Raw genomic sequence first — 21,116 nt, forward strand, 5'->3', positions numbered from 1 at the left:
AGGGAAGGAGAGGGGAAGACGAAAGGAAGTGGGTTTTAAGGGAGAGGGTAAGGAGTCATTCCAATCCCGGGAGCGGAAAGACTTACCTTAGGGGGAAAAAAGGACAGGTATACACTCGCACACACGCACATATCCATCCACACATACAGACACAAGCAGACATATTTAAAGACAAAGAGTTTGGGCAGAGATGTCAGTCGAGGCAGAAGTGTAGAGGCAAAGAAGTTGTTGAAAGACAGGTGAGGTATGAGTGGCGGCAACTTGAAATTAGCGGAGATTGAGGCCTGGCGGATGACGAGAAAAGAGGATATACTGAAGGGCAAGTTCCCATCTCCGGAGTTCGGATAGGTTGGTGTTGGTGGGAAGTATCCAGATAACCCGGACGGTGTAACACTGTGTCAAGATGTGCTGGCTGTGCACCAAGGCATGTTTAGCCACAGGGTGATCCTCATTACCAACAAACACTGTCTGCCTGTGTCCATTCATGCGAATGGACAGTTTGTTGCTGGTCATTCCCACATAGAATGCATCACAGTGTAGGCAGGTCAGTTGGTAAATCACGTGGGTGCTTTCACACGTGGCTCTGCCTTTGATCGTGTACACCTTCCGGGTTACAGGACTGGAGTAGGTGGTGGTGGGAGGGTGCATGGGACAGGTTTTGCATCGGGGGCGGTTACAAGGATAGGAGCCAGAGGGTAGGGAAGGTGGTTTGGGGATTTCATAGGGATGAACTAACAGGTTACGAAGGTTAGGTGGACGGCGGAAAGACACTCTTGGCGGAGTGGGGAGGATTTCATGAAGAATGGATCTCATTTCAGGGCAGGATTTGAGGAAGTCGTATCTCTGCTGGAGAGCCACATTCAGAGTCTGGTCCAGTCCTGGTATGTATCCTGTCACAAGTGGGGCACTTTTGTGGTTCTTCTGTGGGGGATTCTGGGTTTGAGGGGACGAGGAAGTGGCTCTGGTTATTTGCTTCTGTACCAGGTCGGGAGGGTAGTTGCGGGATGCGAAAGCTGTTTTCAGGTTGTTGGTGTAATGATTCAGGGATTCCGGACTGGAGCAGATTCGTTTGCCACGAAGACCTAGGCTGTAGGGAAGGGACCGTTTGATGTGGAATGGGTGGCAGCTGTCATAATGGAGGTATTGTTGCTTGTTGGTGGGTTTGATGTGGACGGACGTGTGAAGTTGGCCATTGGACAGGTGGAGGTCAACATCAAGGAAAGTGGCATGGGATTTGGAGTAGGACCAGGTGAATCTGATGGAACCAAAGGAGTTGAGGTTGGAGAGGAAATTCTGGAGTTCTTCTTCACTGTGAGTCCAGATCATGAAGATGTCATCAATAAATCTGTACCTTTCTTTTAATGATTTCCAGCCCAAATCCTGTATCATTTCTGTGACACTCTCTCCCATATTTTGCAATAATACAAAATGTACTGCCTTTCTTTGAACTTTTTCAATGTACTCCATCAGTCCTATCTGGTAAGGATCCCACACTGTGCAGCAGCATTCTAAAAGAAGATGGACAAGCATAGTGTAGGCAGTCTCCTTAGTAGGTCTGTTACATTTTATGTGTCCTGGCAATAAAACACAGCCTTTGGTTAGCCTTCCCCACAACATTTTCTATATGTTCTTTCCAATTTAAGTTGTTCGTAACTGTAATACCTAGGTATTTAGTTGAATTTATGGCTTTTAGATTAGACTGATTTATCATGTAACCAAAGCTTAACAAGTTCCTTTTTGCACTCATGTGGATGACCTCACACTTTTCATTATTTAGGGTCAACTGCCACTTTTCACACCATTCAGATATTTTTTCTAAATCGTTTTGCAGTTTGTTTTGATCTTCTGATGTATTTATTAGTTGATAATCGACAGTGTCATCTGCAAACAACTGAAGACAGCTACTCATATTGCCTCCCAAATCGGTTATATAGATAAGGAACAGCAGAGAGCCTATAACACTACCGTGGGTAATGCCTGAAATCACTTCTGTTTTACTCAATAACTTTCCATCAGTTACAATGAACTGTGACCTCTCTGACAGGAAATCGCAACTCCAGTCACATAACTGAGATGATATTCCATAAACACTCAAGTGAAACTAAATAATTTGCCCCTGATTAGGAACTTTTAATATGTCACAAAATCAGTTTACTTTCTGACGCAATATGAAAACACGAGATCTGTGGCTATTAGATGTTAAATTTACATGCAGAAACTCAAGAAATTAAACTATTAAAGCACACAGATGATACAATAAAATTCGCTCCTGGTTAGGAACTCATAAATGACACAAAAGCGTTTACTTCCCTGTTGCTGCGTCTGTCTCGGTTGGCTACTGCTGACTGACTGGTACTAAGATGAGAAATTGTCATTTGTGTGAAATTCAATGTAGGTAATGTATTTAATGCTTCTGTAAAATGGTGCATACTTTTTCAAAATATGAGGTTACATTAGCCCATGCCAAAAATATCCCAAAACGAAGACAAGGGGGTGCTAGAATCTGATGGTGTTCATGTGTCCCAGAAATGGGACTGAGATGAGTGATGAGGGTGCTAATGCAAAACTTTATGGGAAAGACAAAGTCTTACTGCAAATGGCCAAAACAAAAGATAAACAACATTTTTCTTGGGAAGATTTGATAAGAATTATCAGTCTAACATGACTAACAAAATGTAGCTATTTTTAAGTAACAGAGCTTCATTAATTTTCATAAGAAGGCTCATATCCATACCATTCAGTGTCTTTACATATGACATAGTTTCTTTGCAGATAGTTACCATAGTGTAACACATAACTCGAAAATTAATTAGTCAATTAATGAAAGATACAACACTTGCATATTTGCAGGTAAACGTTTTTGACAATACTGGAAAAATGTATTTGGAATCCTCTCTATGGCACTATCATTTGGTTTCTTGCCACATATAAAAACACAGGCAAAACTTGGGCCAAGGTAACCACAGTTTATGGTAACTGATTTTGTGTGTTAATTATGTAGGGCTCTATACTTTCAGATGAAGCAGCATGTCTATCCACACAATGGCAACTTTAAAGCATTGATCATTTATGCATATTATTATTATTATTATATTATTATTATTATTGATAGTGGCTGAAGTTGTGTAAATTTGTTGATGAACATAACTGTTATACAGCAGATGGTATTAATTTTGCACTCTCATATTTATCTGAATTTAAAAATTTGTGAACACTCAAAATGTATACCTACGAGCCATCTCCAGTTGTAACATATATAGTTTGATAAGTACCTGTTTGTGTTCTATCCTAAAGTAGGAAATACATTCAAAATCTTGAAAACTCAATATTTAATCAGTATTTTTTTCTGTTCTTGTGTCTGGAATCTCTGTTGTTATCGCCTTCCTGATTAGTAAGAAGATAAGACCTCTTTCTCACATTTTATCTAGAAATAATCACTTAATATTATAACAAATTCTAAAATCATTGACAATGTTCAAAACATGTTACTACTTATTTAATTTACATATTTGGAATTTTCATATGTGATGTATTTAAGTATTTCTAGGTATTTGTTCACATCTCGACAGCTTATTGTAATCTGCATGAAACAGTTGTTGAAGAGAAGCTGTATCCAGCTCCTGCTGACTGGCGAGAAATGATAAGCATAGCTGAGAATACAGAAGATCTCACATTAAGGATACTCACCCCGAAGTGAGAAGACAACTTATATCTACCATTGGTCAAATTCTGAATTAACCTATAGCTAAGTCTAAAACTGATTTTCTTTTTCACTTCTAGGATTCTGGGAACATATCCAAATACTTACACATTCTCCAAAGGCCTGGCAGAGCATTTAGTAAATGATCACAGTGACAGAATTCCTTCAGTCATAATTCGACCAACTATCTGTAAGTTCTGAAATGGTAGTACGTGGAAAATCATGGTAGTTCAGTCATTATGAACTGTTAGTGTTATGGTGTTGCTGTTAATGTATATAACTGGAAACCACAAGCAGTGTTCTGCACAGAATACCTAAATTATAATCAACAACATGAATTAGGATAAATTATTAGTCACCATATAGAGGAAAAATTGATCAATGGAAAGGCACATTTAAAGTATGATTAAATGCTGGATAAGGTTCTTCATCAGATATGCAAGGTAGACTATTTTAATCCATAACAGAGATGAGATAGAGCAAAACATTTTAGATAAAAGTTGTAAGTGGCAAAGAGGTTCAAGCATTGCTACTAATGGCCATCACCTTTAATGTGATTTTCAAGGTGATTTGTAGGTTATAGTGATTTTTAAAATGGGAACCATAATATTTAATTTAAGAGTTTAACAGAGCAACAAATTTTGTGTAGAAAGTGATACATTGTTCAAGGTAATGGCAAGATTCAATGAAGGGTAAAAAAGGAAATATTTTTTTAGTTCTAGTAGAGATTAACTTGGAAAGGAGGAGGGATACAGCAAAATACAATGTTAGATTCAAATTGGAAGCGAGATGAGTGATCATGTACAATTACCAATAACCCTGATCTTAAAGGTAAGTATCAAAGGTCATTCAAAGTTGAGTTCAGTTCATGGTTATGTCTGATCTGAATTTTATCTTTCAGTTAAGGTGTTTTGTATCTAACATTGTATTTCGGTGAATAGCTCCTCTATTCTGAGTAAATCACTACAAAAACTGAAAATATATTTGTTTATTTGACCTTCATTGAACCTTGGCATGACCTTAGACAATGCATCACTCTATACATAAAATTTGGTGCTCTTTTCTGAATATTAAATCAAATATTAGCATTTCCATTTTAAAAAATCACTTCAATCTCCAAATTACCTTCAAAATCACATTCAACATCATGGTCATTAATAGCAATGGGTGTCCCTTTTGCTACACACACACACACACACACACACACACACACACACACACACACACACACACACACACACACATACATACATACACAGCATATGGCCCCTGCTGCCTCTAGCTGATGAGGCCTTGCTGCTACTAGAATCTAACCAAGAGATGAAAGTGGCTGTGTGTGTGTGTGTGTGTGTGTGTGTGTGTGTGTGTGTGTGTGTGTGTGTGTGTGTGTGTGTTTTCTGCATCTGATGAAGGACATTGTCCAATAGCTTATCCAAAAGTCTACTTCTAAATCTGCTTGTCTGCTGCTCAATGCCTCCTCTGTGCAGTGAGTAATAATCTGTCATAATTTATGTTGCTATTCCATCCTAGATTTTCCACTGTATAAATTCAAATCAGTTACACAAACACTAGCCATTTTATCAGATATTATTTCTGATAAGGACTCACACTCTGTTGACTCTCAGATTTCTTCTATATGTTCTTATTATTACTCTAAGAGTGCTCAACAAAAATGGAAATATTGGTTTCTGGTGGCTGCTGTCTATCCAGATCCGTAAGTATGACACAGAATTTAAAGATTTGTTGAGTATTACATACACCAGCCGATGAGTTGTCTTGATAGTAATTTATTTTGTATGTAGCCATTTTCTTTACTACCACTGATTCTACAATAATATTATAGTAGCTCATATCCATCTAGATGAATTTTTCCACTGATAGCAGACATCTTGCATGATATAGATACAATATTATGAAGCTTCTCAAGATACCATGTCAGCTGCACTATAAATAGGACCAAGGTATGAAAATGCAAGTTGACAGATATTAAGTACAAGATGTTTGGTTAACAGAAAGACAGTGATCAAAGACTTCAATAACACCATATCAGATACAATTGCAGCTCATATCACAAAGCCCTTAGAATTATTAGCAATATGTTGAAGCTTTCAGGGGCAGAAAAGAAATTTACAGGAACTTGTTGGTAATGAAAGGACTGAAATGAGTGACCACTAAATGAAAGCTATACAAGCCTGTAGGCTCTGAAGAAGAACTTAAATTCAGAAATTGAGATATACTTCAGTTTATGTGGCTATTCATTGATCAATACACATACTATACAATGAATGGTTGTTTTCACTCATACATTATTTGTGTTCCATCCAGGAGTTTCTATTAGCACATTGAGTAGATATAACAATTAAAGGTATATTGTACAGGTTTCGTGCTAAATTTACTTGGTCACGTGTAGCTAGTGTAAGCACAAATAGTGTTAAGCTGTATAATGACAGTTTATTGTCAATGAAGCACACAGATCAAGTTTCTCAGGGTTGCTTCTCTGCTGTTAAAATACACTGTTCCATATCTCTGACGATTCTACTTTTTGATGGGATTTATGGAAAATGATGACTGAATGATATTGATAAACAAGTGAATTGTAATTCAGCTAGCCCACAGGTATTAATGGATTCTCTATGATCCTTTGGACAGATAATTTTTTTCAATGATTGAGGGAGTATAAAAAAGGAGAAGGGGCAGCAAAGTTCATACACAGAACCATCACCCTGTATCACCCACAAATGTTTCTAGCACAAGTTCCCACATGGTAATCTGTGGGGAATGAAATTAACTTTTCCAATATAGATTCCAAGAATAATTGATTTGATGTCTTGTATAATGGCTGTGAGTATCACAGTATGTCTGCTGGTGTTTCAGGTCAATAACTGTAGGAAATTTAAAACAGCAAAAATATAAAGACCACTCATTGATTAGACCTACTATAGGTATAGAAAGGGTTTTCTTGCATGGGGAGTCCCTTTGTATTGTCCCCTCAAACAGGGCTTGGTTACTGGTAGTTGCACAATATCTTAAGAAGTTGACAGTTGGTTTTTTCATGTCTTGAAGTCTCGTTTGTTGATATACTGAAAAGATGTTCTGGAAACTGATACTATAAAGGGTAGTTTCAAATAATGTAGACCACATAACACCAGGTGATTCAAAAAGAAAGAACAATTTTCAAGTGTTTATTACAGGCAAACTATAAATGATAGAAACAAATTGTGCATGTCACTGCATAGAGGAAGGTTCAATGATTGACACAGATGCGCTGTTGTTTGCTTGTAGCAACATGGCAACCACATCACAAAAGAACTCATTTTGTGTGTTGGAATTTGTGCAAAGGCAATCCATTGGTCAAGTGCAATGTGCATTCCACCATCAATTTAGCGAGAATCCACCTCCATACGAGCAGATTTATCACTGGCAGATTTCTCGGAAGCTGGTTGCTTGCATACACATAGGGAATAGCACTAGTTGGCCACATATGTCTGATGAAAATGCTGAGCATATGCAAGATGAATCAATGGAACTCTAGGAAGTTCACAAGGTGGGCAGGCCAGAAACATCAACTTCCTCAGAAAAAGGTGTGGTATGTTCTGATCTGAAACAATTCCTGCATATGAGACCTTACAAGTTGCAGTTACTACAGCAATTGTATGCTGTTGTCTATAACAGAAGGTAAGAATTTTACATTTCAGTTCTCCAGGGTATGGCAGAGGACACTTTTTCTGAATGGCTCATCTTTTCAAATGAATTGATATTTCAGCTCCCTGATCAAACAAACTGCCATAATGTAAGAATTTGGGGGTAAAAAAATCCTGGCATTGTCATATAACATCAAAGAGACTTACTGAAATCAAATGTATTTTGTGCCATTTCTGTTCACAAAGTATATGGACTTTTCTTTTTGGTGGAGGAAACTGTGGCAGAAGTGTCATATCTGGACACGATGCAAAATTGATTATTTCCTTGACTTCATGAAGATTCCAATGACTTTATTCTCTCACCTTCACTCTCACCTTGAGGTGTGTCATTATCTTAACTACACCATTGCACAACACAGGGTCACAAAAGGTTTTCAAGAAGATTTTGTACATTGATTTTGGCCTCCTAGGTCACCAGACCTCACATTTTGTGATGTGATTTTTTTCTGTGGTGGTACATTAAAGACAGAGTATTTATCCCACCTGTGGCAGCTACTTTTCAAGAACTGAGAAATTGAAGCTGTCAAATCGATAAAGAAGGACCAGTTGATTCATGTGTGGAATGAAATGGACTACTGTTTTGATGTTTCTCAAGCAACACACAGTGCTTATGTTTATTGTGTCATATAGTTTCATGAAACTTTGAACCTTCCCCTATACACTGACATTTGCAATCTATTTCTAGCCTTCATAGTTTGTTGGCAACAGACAATTGAAACCTGTTATTTCGTTTTGAATCTGCATGCAGATAAATTTTAAGTGGTTCATCTCACTTTATTTGCACTACAACATTGTGGTGGCCAGTTCCAGTTTTACAAATCACAGTTTGTACACATAAAGAGACACATATCCTTTCCTTCACTCATACTGTTGGGTCCAGGAATCCTGCCTACTAGATTTGACAGACAAACAAACAAACAACTCCTATTAATGAGTTTTATTTCAACAAGAAAATTACAATACTTAACTTTGCTAGATGTGTCACAAACAAAGTGTGGCATACAAAATCAGTCTTTTCAGAATAGACAAATACAAGTCTGTGCTATGTAGAGCTTGCTAATAAAGTCACTAACGCTGACACTGCTATCAAAGTGCCTAACACTGAAGCTGCTATCCAAGTGGGCTGCCACTAGTCGAGCATGGTGCTTTGGTGCTCTTCACCTAGGAGCCACTGCTGTCACGTTGAAGTCCTGGAAGGGAGGCCCATCAGCATGCTATTGGCTGACCCCTTCTCACAGCATTCTCTCCTTTGTTGTTCCCAACAGGCATGCCAGTGCTTGACTTTATACTGTAAAATTCGTCCCCCCCCCCCCCCCCCCCCCAATCAAAATCATATATGGAGCACAACAACAGGAGGGGAGGCAGGAGCATGGACGGTCTGATGGACCAGAAGTTGTGGCTGCAGCGTCACACTTTTGGTCGTACCCTGCCATTTGACCGTCCCTCTGGTGGAAACATCACCCGAGAAACACCCAGAAGTTTTTGCATCCACCTCCTGAGGCCCATAACAAGATGTAGAAGGTGTCGAGCATGGCGACATGGACAGTAGGATGAGAGGAGGTGGAGGAGGCGAAGGCTCCATCTCAATGGTGTCATCCCACAGTGTTGGGATGACAACCTCTGGCAGTGGCTGCTGTGGCTACACTGTCCTCAGGATCCGTGAACCTGGGGGAGGAGATACAGAAGGATCACTGTGCACATGACAGAGGCGAATTTGATTGTGATCTCAGCACTGCTGTCTGGTTCTGAAATGAGATATTCGCATGCGCCAAGTCAACGAAGGATCTCACCTTGTGACCATTGTCTTATGCCCCTAAAAACCCTGAAAAACACAATATCATGTGGCGTAACCTTCAGCGCCAGATGCTGAGGAGTGTGGAGCAGGTGGAGCAGTATCTGATTGGCAGCGGCCGTGGAGCAGTTCCTGTGACAATGGTCCATACCATGGATGCGAACAATACGAAGCAAGAAACAATTCCATTGCTTGATCCCTGGTGTGTGCACTGCAAAGTTCGGCCGTTTTCTGCCTGAAGATTCTAACAAAATGTTCTGCTTTGCCATTTGACTGTGGATGGAATGATGCACTAGTTAGATGCTGTATGCCATTGCATTCACACAATGTTTTGAATTCATTTGACGTGAACTTAGTGCCGTTGTCTGATACTATGACTTCAGGCAAACCTTTGAGGCTAAAAATAGAGGACAACACCTAGACTGTGGTATGTGGTGTCGTTGAATTCATTGGCACAGCAAACAGAAACTTGCTATAAGAGTCTAACACAATCAACCAACGAATGTTGAAAAAAGAACCCACAAAGTCTATGTGGACACATTGCCATGGTGATTACAACTTAGGCCAAGCAGAGAATTTTTGTGGCAGAGCAGACTGATTTTCCACACATACATGACATCATAATGTCATCTGTCCTGTTTGGGTGTCCATACCCTGTCAAGTACAGTGTCGACATGCTGACTGTTTCGTACAAACAATCCACCAGTGTCCTTGGCAAAGTAACTGCAACACTTCTTTTTGCAAATCTTTTGTATCAACACACATGACTGTCCAGTGTCATTTTGAATGAGAATCACACCTTGGTACATAGCAAGGCTATGCCAATGTGCAAAGTATCGTCTCATGACAGATTCCACGATGCTATGTAATGAGTGAGGCCAAGATGTGCAAATATATTTTAGCAAAATGTTCAAATCTGAATCAGCTTCTGTGGCCTGTGCAATTTTGTACAGTTCAGAGGAAAAGATTGAAGCAACACAGAATCCTGAGCATCAATGTGACAACAGGATGCAGCAGAAGCATCAAAGTGTATATCAGGGCCAATCGAAAGACGTGGAAATGTGTCCGAATTACTATGTTGAGCTGGCAGATGATACACAATCTTGTACTGGTATTGAGACAACAACAAAGCCCATCTTTGCAATTTTTGGGCAGTTCATACAGGAACCGATTTCATCAGATGAAACAAGGCATGCAATGGCTTGTGATCTGTTACGAAGTAGAATTTTCTGCCATACAAATAGTGGTGGAATTTGGTGACACCATACACAATAGCCAATGCCTTTTCTCTATTTGTGAATAGCTACACTGAGCTTTGGACAACACTTTTGATGCAAAAGTAATAGGCCTGTCTCTATCACCAAATCCATGTGAAAGCACTGCACCAATTCCCTAATGAGAAGTGTCAACTTGCAGCGCAACTGGTTTGTCAGCATCAAAGAGAACCAAGCATCGATCACTGAGCAATGCATCTTTAAGGTTTTGAAAAGCTTCTTGGCACTCATCTGTCTAAACAAAGGGCACATTCTTGTGATGTACGTGATGCAATGAAGCTGCAATTTGTGTGGCACTCGGTATGAACCGAATATAATAGTTCATTTTCCCTAAGACTGACTACAATTCTGTGATATTGTGAGTAACTGGCAGGTCACGTATGGCTAACAAATTCGACTGAAGGGGATGTACACCTTGACTGTTTATAACGTGACCAAGATACTGCAACTCAGGTTTAAAAAAATCATTCTTGTCCAGTCTACACTTTAGTTCTGTATCAGCTAACACACGAAACAAAGCACACAAATTTGCAATGTGTTCTTCAGGTGTATGACTGCTATGACAATATTGTCCAAATAGTTTGAACAGTTTGGTATTTTAGCAGTCAGCTGTTCCAAATATGATTGGAAAATGGTGAGTGCAGAAGCACTACCAAAAGGCAAATGCAAATATTCCAACAATCCCAAATGAGTGCTCACAACACACACGGTTTTAGATTCTTCATCTAGTGATATTTGAAGATATGTGTCCTGCAAATCAGTTTTTCAAAAGTAGCAAACAGTGTCTAATCTGTCCATGAGATCCTCTGGGCATGGCAAATAGATAAGTATCAATCACAGTTTATTGATTGACTGTAGACTTAAAGTCAACACAGAGGTGAATGTGACCTAAAGGTTTAGTGAGCAAAACCAGTGGACTTGCCGACTGACTAGCTTGTATGGGCGCAATACCTGCTATCTTGCAATTCTTTAAGTTCAGCAGAAGCTTTATCCCATAATGCAACAGGAACAGTTCTGCCCCAGCAAAATTTTGGCTGAGCATTTTCTTTCATAATAATACATGCAACAAAATTGTTAGCACTGCCTAAACCTTCAGAAAATAGTTCAGGGAATGCTTTCAGCAAGCTAGCTACACTGTCTTTGGCATTGAATGCAGTCACTGACAACACATTGTCCTGAATTTGAAAGCCAAACAAATTAAGGCCAAATACGTTCTCACAATCAGATGATTGTAGTTCAGTGAATGTCACAGGCAAAGCACATTTTCCAAATATGAGAATGTCTTGTCCAGTATAAGCCCTGCAGTAGGCTTTGAATACACTGCATTGATTACATGGGCCTTTTGACTATATTTTTGTGATTGGGGAGAAGTCTTATCTTTGTTCCATTGCAAACATGCAGTTTGTATGTGACCTTTCTTGCCACAAGCGTAACACTGTGCTTGTCTGGACAGGCAATCTAGGCATTTGTGCAGTGTATAACACTGAGGGTGTGACTATGTTCTATTTACTGATGTAGCTGCCCAGTTAGAGAACTATTTATGAAGCTTGGCACATGCATGCTGTTGCTGCCTACTGGGCCAGTTGTGAGCAAGGGATGACTCAACCAGACAAATTGGTGACTGCTCAACTTTATCAGGCGCTATGGCACATGAATCATACTGACCTAGAACTTGCACTATGTGCTGAAATGTTGGATCTTACTGTTTCAAAATCTGTTCTCGAAGGTTGAAATCAGTTACACTGTACATGATCGCATCACGCAACATAACTTCTGAATATAAAGCACCACGAGCACATCCGAATTTGAATTTCTTAGTCATACCCCACAAATCCATTACCACTCAGGATAAGTTTGTTCTGATGTTTCCTCATTCACTTGTTGGTCATGATAGGTAGACAGCCTATAACCTAATCATAGGAAATATCTCTCAGAGTGGTGTTACGGAACAATTTCTGGATGAGGCAAAAGACGGTACTTCCTACCAATGACAAAAAGCAATGTAGTTTCCCAGTACCTGACACTTTGTGAGCAATGATGTGAGCTTCATACTGTTGCAACCACTCGAGCCATTCCTCTTCTTTTTCATTAAAATGGCGAAAAGGTGTTATGGTACTAGGAGCTACAGTTTATGCATGTGGCATTGTGTTAGTTGTTTGGTTCATCAGTAACTGTTGTACTGTTCAAAAGGGTTGCAGTCTGCTGGCCTGAAACTGAAACGTTTGTCTTAGCTGCATTCCATCTATTGCTTGCAGCTGAGGTGCCTAAGCAGGGGTTGGGAGAGATGGGTTGCTAGTATTAGAATATGCAAATGGAATAAACAGACAATGCAAGCAATAAAAACAAACACACAAGCAAAGAAAATTTCTGCAACGCCCACCTGAAAACAATTAATAGTAAAAACACTATAAGAGACACTGTTCAAACATGTAAACAAACTCCTGCAAAGAAAAGACAAGGTAGAATTAAGCCGCCAGCAAAACACAAAATCTCACGACAAATCTGTGGCAGCTATTGCCTCTGGGTGAAAAACATGAACAGGTTTTAATGTTGATGTTCGTTCATCTTGTCGCCAATCTTGTTGTGTCTATGAATCCTGCCTACTCAGTTCACTAGACAAACAAACAAACAACTTGTATTAACAAGTTTTATTACAACAAGAAATTTACAATACTTATCTTTGCTAGATGTGTCACAAGCAGAGGGTGAGATACAACGTAATCAGTCTTCTCCAGCACAGACAAATACAAGTCTGTGCTACACAGAGCTAGCTAACGAAGTTGCTAATGATGATGCTGCTATAGAAAAGCCTAACATTGAAGCTGCTAGCCAAGTGGGCTGCCACCAGTTGGGTAGAGCGCTTATGACCTCCTCACCTAGGGGCCGCTGCTGTCATGTTGTCATCCTGGAAGGGAGGTTGGTCAGCGTGCAATTGGCAGACCCCTTCTCATAGCCTTTTCTGCTTTGTTGTTCCCAACTGGCATGCTGGTGCTTGACTTCATGCCATAACACATACATTTGGAAAAGAACTCTCCTAACCATTAATCAGAGTCATGGTCCTTGTAGAATTTCACAGAGGTGTAATATAAAGTGACAGAAGCATGAAAGCAGTAGTGCATGACATAATTTGTAGAATGGTCAACAGAATTCGTAACACTGTTCAGTAAATACTGTTTGAGGAATATTGACATACTGATGGTGAGTATGAATACTGGCAGCAGACTTATTGTACATAGATCTTACTCGAGTGATTACCAACCTCTCTTACTCATGTGATTACCAGCCATTAACTACATGATTTGACTTAGAGGGCTTGTATGTGTGCTGGCTGGTCACAGACTTTGAGTCAAATTGGCCTGATTATGTTATCCAATCACTTGCCTGTCACAGACTCTAATGTGACCTGACTGGAGGTGTTATTCAGTTACTTGCTAGTAGCGGAGTGGTGATTTTGGTGGAAGGCTTACTATTTAAAGACATGCAAAAGGATATGATGTTATTTCTGAAACTGCTTAATGTTTTGAGAAGCAGCTAGGTTAGATTTTCTATTCTGCATGGGCTCTGAGATGTTACTACTATTTGGTTTATGAAAAATGTTTGAGGTTAGTAATTCACAAAAATATCTGGAACATTATTATTCATGTGTCATCTAAATCCCATACTAATGACTCTGGCATTGATCTTGAAATAAATTGTTTGTGAACCTAAATTATTCGAAATCTTAGCTACTGACTGAATTTAATAATGAGAGAGAAAATACAGTAATAACATTACGTCATTGAAGCTCAGAATCTTGCAGGCATCAAGACAAAAGAGGCAACTGAAATTTTGAGGATCCGAATGTTTACTGTCAATTATTTCATAAGTTAATTAATTTCGGATACTTTAAAATATGTTCTCAGAAAGTTGGGACTGTCTGCATTGAAATGAATGGTAACTACAAGGTGTGTCCTGAGAGTAATGTGTCATATCTTTTTGTGACATGACTATAACTTGCAGAGCAGTCAGACTGATGGGTACTCTTAGCTTTCCAGTGGTAGGCCACTCAATTTCCTCCATGATCTTCAAGTGTTAGGATGGCTTTTTGCATGAACCTCTATTAGTGGTTGCATTGAACTTACAATGGAGAAAACTTTAGAGCAATGATATGAATAATTTTTTTTGTGAAGCTCAGCAAGATGCTGCTGAAAACTTTTGGAACGCATGGGGATGATTGCCTTTCTATATTGCAGTTGAACAGGGGGCACAAGATGTTTAGAGAAGGTCAGGTGGAGGTCACCAACAAGGCACACAAGGACAACAGTCAAGATTACAATTGAATGACCATGTGATTTGTGTGCACCAGTTACTGAATTCAGCCCTTCAAATGAATGCTGGCTTGACATCAGGATTATGTGACTTACTGCAAATGTTTGTTCATGAGATTGCGTTGGAAGACTTGACCATGTAGAAGGTTTATGCAAAACTTGTGACCAGAGTTTTGATCGACACCAAAGGGAAATATGAACTAAGGCACTTTTGTGAAGATGATCCCATTTCTTGCACTATGTGTTCAATGGGGAGGAGTCATGGGTCTTTCAGAGGCAGAGTGTAGAATGGCACACAATGTTGCCACCTCACCAGAAGGAGGCTTGCGCAAGCAAAGATCATTAGTGCTCAGTTTTAGAAGGAAGTGCTCCAAAGATTGCATTACATGGTTGCCTGCATCCAAAAGGTCTTCTGCTCTTTGTGGAAACTGCACCATGAAAATGTGCCAGCCCACACCTTCTTTGTTGTCACAGCCTACGTGACATGGATGGATGTGACAGTGGTGCTGCAACTGCACTACAGTCCCAACATGGCCCCAGCGGACTTCGTTTTGTTGCCTCAGCTGAAAAGGGACCTCAAAGGAAAGTGTATTGAATTCAACAACACACAAGTTACTTCAGTGGCTTCCCTGAAGATTATCCTGATTGAGGAGTTCCAGAAAGTTTATAATGCATGATGCAGAAGGGTCATACTACAAAGAATTTTAAGTTGTTGGGTCTATGTGATTAGTAAATTAAAAAAAAGCATTGTATTGCTTTCTGGACAAACCCTGTATACCTCCTTTGCTGCTGTTTAGCTCAAAGTGTTTATTTTACTAGATGACATCACTGTAACTTCACTTATCCATGATTTTTAATTACTCTGGGTTCTAGTAAAACCATTTGCATCATTGTTATTAGAAACACAAATGTAAACAATTGAATGATAAATAACAGCTTGACACCTTCCTGTACATGTCACATATTATGTGTACACCTACACTATATATAGAATGTAAAACAAAAGAATTGTAGTCTTTCATGGATTCTGGAAGAAGAAAACATAACAGTTGAATTAGTTCCCAACTTGCTACATTCATCACCTCACCCCCCCCCCCCACCCCCCCACCCCCACCCCTCTGCCAAACTGAATGAGACAGACAGTTGTGGACAAATAGTTGACTGGGTAATTCAGTGGCCTGTAAGTTTGTCACATAAAGAAAACAACATTATCATAATAAATTAAAAGAATTTTCACCTTAGGTATTTAAAGTAAATGTTACCTAACAGCCTTCCTTGCCCACTTGATAACATCAGTTTTTACAAACATTCAAAAGAGATAAATAAATTGCATTTTATGGTATTACAGTATTTCACAATATATTTATTATATTGCTCTATACTCCCATAGCTTGCTTGCACTGCTTCATCAATTTTTCACTGTATTAATAAAAATTTATTACTAACCACTAGCGGCATTTTTACAAAAAACCACTCTCACTGCCTAGTGTAGACCCATTCTGTGAGTCCTCTTTTATATTTTCACTTGTAACCATGGATAAGGTGTGTTCAGCATGTGTAAACATGAAAAAGCAAACAAATTTTCTACATTTGTGCACTAGCAAGCATTTTATTTGTACCTGTAATAAATATGTTTTCTCGTTATTTGCACATTTGTTATTCATCACAAATGTACATGACTTGTAATTTAATACAAAAAGAAAATTTAAAACTGAACATGTATAGGAATAGAAAGCGAAAGGAAGCTGTTTTATTTACTTGATTGGTCCCATCTGAAATATGATCAATTAAATTTCTTGAAATTCAAATTATATTAGTGAAATTATCATCATTTTCTAAAATTTATATCAGAAGAGCAATCACATTCCAAAGGAGGTAAACATTATAGGAATGGAATGAACTTACAGCAGCATATATTCAGTAAGTCATCACACAAATTAATATTTCAGTTAGCTTTTTCAAACAATTTCTTAAGAGAGTTTCGTTGCTATAATCATTTTTATGTAGAGTACCAAACTGTTCCTGGTTGCAATGCCATACTTTTAAGTAGATTGTCAACAAGCTGCTTCATTTATTTATTTAGCATCCAATAGATCACACATGTAATATAGGATTTGTCATTTGATTACACGTAACACATAACAACACATACACATAATAAATGGACAAACATATTCAAACAGCAAAACAAATTACATACACATAGTACATAAGTAGTGTACAAGAACTTATTACACAAAAACAAAAGTACGCACTCATGATAAACAATTATAGATAATGAACTACGCCTTATACACAAAACGTATTATGGATGCTTAACAGATTTTTCATAAGTACCATAATTACAAAGTTGAAAACATAATTATTTTAGTTTAAATTTTTTTAAAAGTAAGTACAGGTTTCAATCCACAGCCTGAGACTGGTATTCATTTACACTGAAGTAGCATTTCTCCATCAAGTATTTTTTTACTTCACGCTTGAAATTATTTTTGCCTTTCAATTCTTTAACTTGAGATGGAAGTGCATTTAAAAGCTTTATTCCTAAGTGGCTAACATGTTTCTGACTTCTAGTTTTTGCTACATATGGAATGTGGAAGTCTTTACAATGCCTTGTATTGTGATCATAGTAGCTTGAGTTGGTTTGGAGATCACAGTTATTTTTACTGATCATTTCCAGGCATTTAAAAATATATATCAATGGTATTGTCAGTATCTGAATAAGGGCCTACAGTGAGTTTGTGGTGGGCTGTGTGTCATGATACGAATAGCTCTTTTTTGCATAATAAAAATGTCATTTAGTCTTGACCTGGTTTTTCCCCAAAAACTTATGCCATAGCTTGCAACTGATTGGAAATATCTAAAGTACACTGCTCTAATACATTCCTTGCTACATACCTTGGATATTATTCTTAAAGCAAAACATGCTGAGCTAAGTTTCTGTGTAAGATATACACTGTGTTCATTCCAGTTTAAATCTTGGTCAATTCGCATTCCCAAAAAATTTGTGGTGCACACTTTTTCTATTTGTTTGCCATCCACCATAAGGCACATATTTTCCCCTTGACACTTGCTTCCATTCTGTATAAAGTTTGTTTTTTTGTATTTAATGTCAGCTTATTTGAATAAAACCATGACTGTATGTATGAGAGCATTTTTTCTGCTGTAGTACACAATGATTCTTTTATATCACTAATTATGATACTCGTGTCATCTGCAAATAGTAGAATTTTGGCTGAGCTTTTTGGAGCCTGTATACCATTGATATAAATTAGAAATAACAATGGGCCCAGATTGCTGCCCTGTGGAACACCTATTTCAATTTGTTTTGGTTCAGATATGAGTTTAAAATTGTGAAGATTGTTGAATGACCTCAGCTCAACAACTTGTGACCTGGTTTGCAGATAAGATTCAAACCATTTTTTAACAGTCCCCATGATGCCTATTGCTTGAAGTTTCCCTAGTAATATTACATGGTTCACAGTATCGAAAGCTTTGGATAAAACAAGATTAATTCCAACAACCTGTTTATTTGACTCCGAATTACTTACTATTTCTGTTATGTAGTCCAATATGGCTGTTTCTGTACTGTGCCCTGCTCGAAAACCATGTTGTTGTTGTTTTCTTCAGTCCTGAGACTGATTTGATGCAGCTCTCCATGCTACTCTATCCTGTGCAAGCTTCTTCATCTCGCAGTACCTATTGCAGCCTACATCCTTCTAAATCTGCTTAGTGTATTCATCTCTTGGTCTCCCTCTACGATTTTTACCCTCCACGCTGCCCTCCAGTACTAAATTGATGATGCTTTAATGCCTCAGAACATGTCCTACCAACCGATCCCTTCATCTAGTCAAGTTGTGCCACAAACTCCTCTTCTCCCCAATTCTATTGAATACCTCCTCATTAGTTATGTGATCTACCCATCTAATCTTCGACATTCTTCTGTAGCACCACATTTTGAAAGCTTCTATTCTCTTCTTGTCTAAACTATTTATTGTCCATGTTTCACTTCCATACATGGCTACACTCCATACAAATACTTTCAGAAACCACTTCCTGACACTTAAATCTATACTCGATGTTAACAAATTACTCTTCTTCAGAAAGGCTTTCCTTGCCATTGCCAGTCTACATTTTATATCCTCCCTACTTCGACGATCATCAGTTATTTTGCTCCCCAAATAGCAAAACTCCTTTACTACTTTAAGTGTCTCATTTCCTAATCTAATTCCCTCAGCATCACCCGATTTAATTCGACTACATTCCATTATCCACGTTTTGCTTTTGTTGATGTTCATCTTATACTCTCCTTTCAAGACACTGTCCACTCCATTCAGCTGCTCTTCCAAGTCCTTTGCTGTCTCTGACAGAATTACAATGTCATTGGCGAACCTCAAAGTTTTTATTTCTTCTCCATGGATTTTAATGCCTACTCTGAACTTTTCTTTTGTTTCCTTCACTGCTTGCTCAATATACAGATTGAATAACATCGAGGAGAGGCTACAACCCTGTCTCACTCCCTTCCCAACCACTGCTTCCCTTTCATGCCCCTCGACTCTTATAACTGCCATCTGATTTCTGTACAGATTGTAAATAGCCTTTCACTTCCTGTATTTTACCCCTGCCACCTTTAGAATTTGAAAGAGAGTATTCCAGTCAACATTGTCAAAAGGTTTCTCTAAGTCCATAAATGCTAGAAACATAGGTTTGCCTTTCCTTAATCTTTCTTCTAAGATAAGGTGTATGGTCAGTACTGCCTCACATGTTCCAACATTTCTACAGAATCCAAACTGATCTGTCAGGAGGTCAGCTTCTACCAGTTTATCCACTCGTCTGTAAAGAATTTGCAATAGTATTTTGCAGCTGTGACTTATTAAACTTATAGTTTGGTAATTTTCACACCTGTCAACACCTGCTTTCTTTGGGATTGGAATTATTATATTCTTCTTGAAGTCTGAGAGTATTTCGCCTGTCTCATACATCTTGCTCACCAGATGGTAGAGTTTTGTCATGACTGGATCTCCCAAGGCAGTCAGTAGTTCTAATGGGATGTTGTCTACTCCCAGGGCCTTGTTTTGCCTTTGGCCTTTCACTGCTCTGTCAAACTCTTCACGCAGTATCGTATCTCCCATTTCATCTTCATCTACATCCTCTTCCATTTCCATAATATTGCCCTCAAGTACATCGCCCTTGTATAGCCCCTCTATATACTCCTTCCACCTTTCTGCTTTCCCTTCTTTGCTTAGAACTGGGTTTCCATCTGAGCTCTTGAGATTCATACAAGTGGTTCTCTTTTCTCCAAAGGTCTCTTTAATTTTCCTGTAGGTTGTATCTATCTTACCCCTAGTGAGATCAGCCTCTACATCCTTACATTTGTCCTCTAGCCATGTCTGCTTAGCCATTTTGCACTTCCTGTCGATCTCATTTCTGAGACGTTTGTATTCCTTTTTGCCTGCTTCATTTACTGCATTTTTGTATTTTCTCCTTTCATCAATTAAATTCAATATTTCTTCTGTTACCCAAGGATTTCTACTAGCCCTCATCTTTTTACCTACTTGATCCTCTGCTGCCTTCACTACTTCATCCCTCAAAGCTACCCATTCTTCTTCTACTGTATTTCTTTCCCCCATTCCTATCAATTGTTCCTTTGTGCTCTCCCTGAAACACTCTACAACCTCTGGTTCTTTCAGTTTATCCAGGTCCCATCTTCTTAAATTCCCACCTTTTTGCAGTTTCTTCAGTTTTAATCTACAGTTCATAACCAATAGATTGTGGTCAGAGTCCACATCTGCCCCTGGAAATGTCTTACAATTTAAAACCTGGTTCCTAAATCTCTGTCTTACCATTATATAATCTGTCTGAAACCTGTCAGTATCTCCAGGATTCTTCCATGTATATAACCTTTTTTTATGATTCTTGAATCAAGTGTTAGCTATGATTAAGTTTTGCTCTGTGCAAAATTCTACCAGGCGGCTTCCTCTTTCATTCCTTACCCCCAATCCATAGTCACCTACCATGCTTCCTTCTCTCCCTTTTCCTACTACCGAATTCAGTCACCCATGACTATTAAATTTTTGTCTCCCTTCACTATCTGAATAATTTCTTTTATTTCATCATACATTTCATCAATTTCTTCATCATATACAGGGCTAGTTGGCATATAAACTTGTACTACTGTAGTAGGCGTGGGCTTCGTGTCTATCTTGGCCACAATAATGCGTTCACTATGCTGTTTGTAGTAGCTTACCCGCATTCCTATTATCCTATTCATTATTAAACCTACTCCTGCATTACCTCTATTTGATTTTGTGTTTATAACCCTTTAGTCACCTGACCAGAAGTCTT

At 38.6% G+C, this 21,116-nt stretch overlaps 1 protein-coding gene across 1 annotated transcript in view; it reads left to right on the forward strand.

Annotated features, from left to right (window-relative positions):
• The window catches only part of LOC126419822 (putative fatty acyl-CoA reductase CG5065), a 174,561-nt gene that overhangs the window by 66,284 nt on the left and 87,161 nt on the right, over nucleotides 1-21,116 (forward strand). Inside the window, exons 3-4 of the mRNA XM_050087052.1 lie at nucleotides 3,548-3,693; nucleotides 3,781-3,890. Of these exons, the coding sequence (XP_049943009.1) occupies nucleotides 3,548-3,693; nucleotides 3,781-3,890 (256 nt within the window). The remainder of the gene's footprint in view (nucleotides 1-3,547; nucleotides 3,694-3,780; nucleotides 3,891-21,116) is intronic.

This window comes from Schistocerca serialis, chromosome 9, assembly GCF_023864345.2.
Source record: "Schistocerca serialis cubense isolate TAMUIC-IGC-003099 chromosome 9, iqSchSeri2.2, whole genome shotgun sequence".
Lineage (NCBI taxonomy): Eukaryota > Metazoa > Arthropoda > Insecta > Orthoptera > Acrididae > Schistocerca > Schistocerca serialis.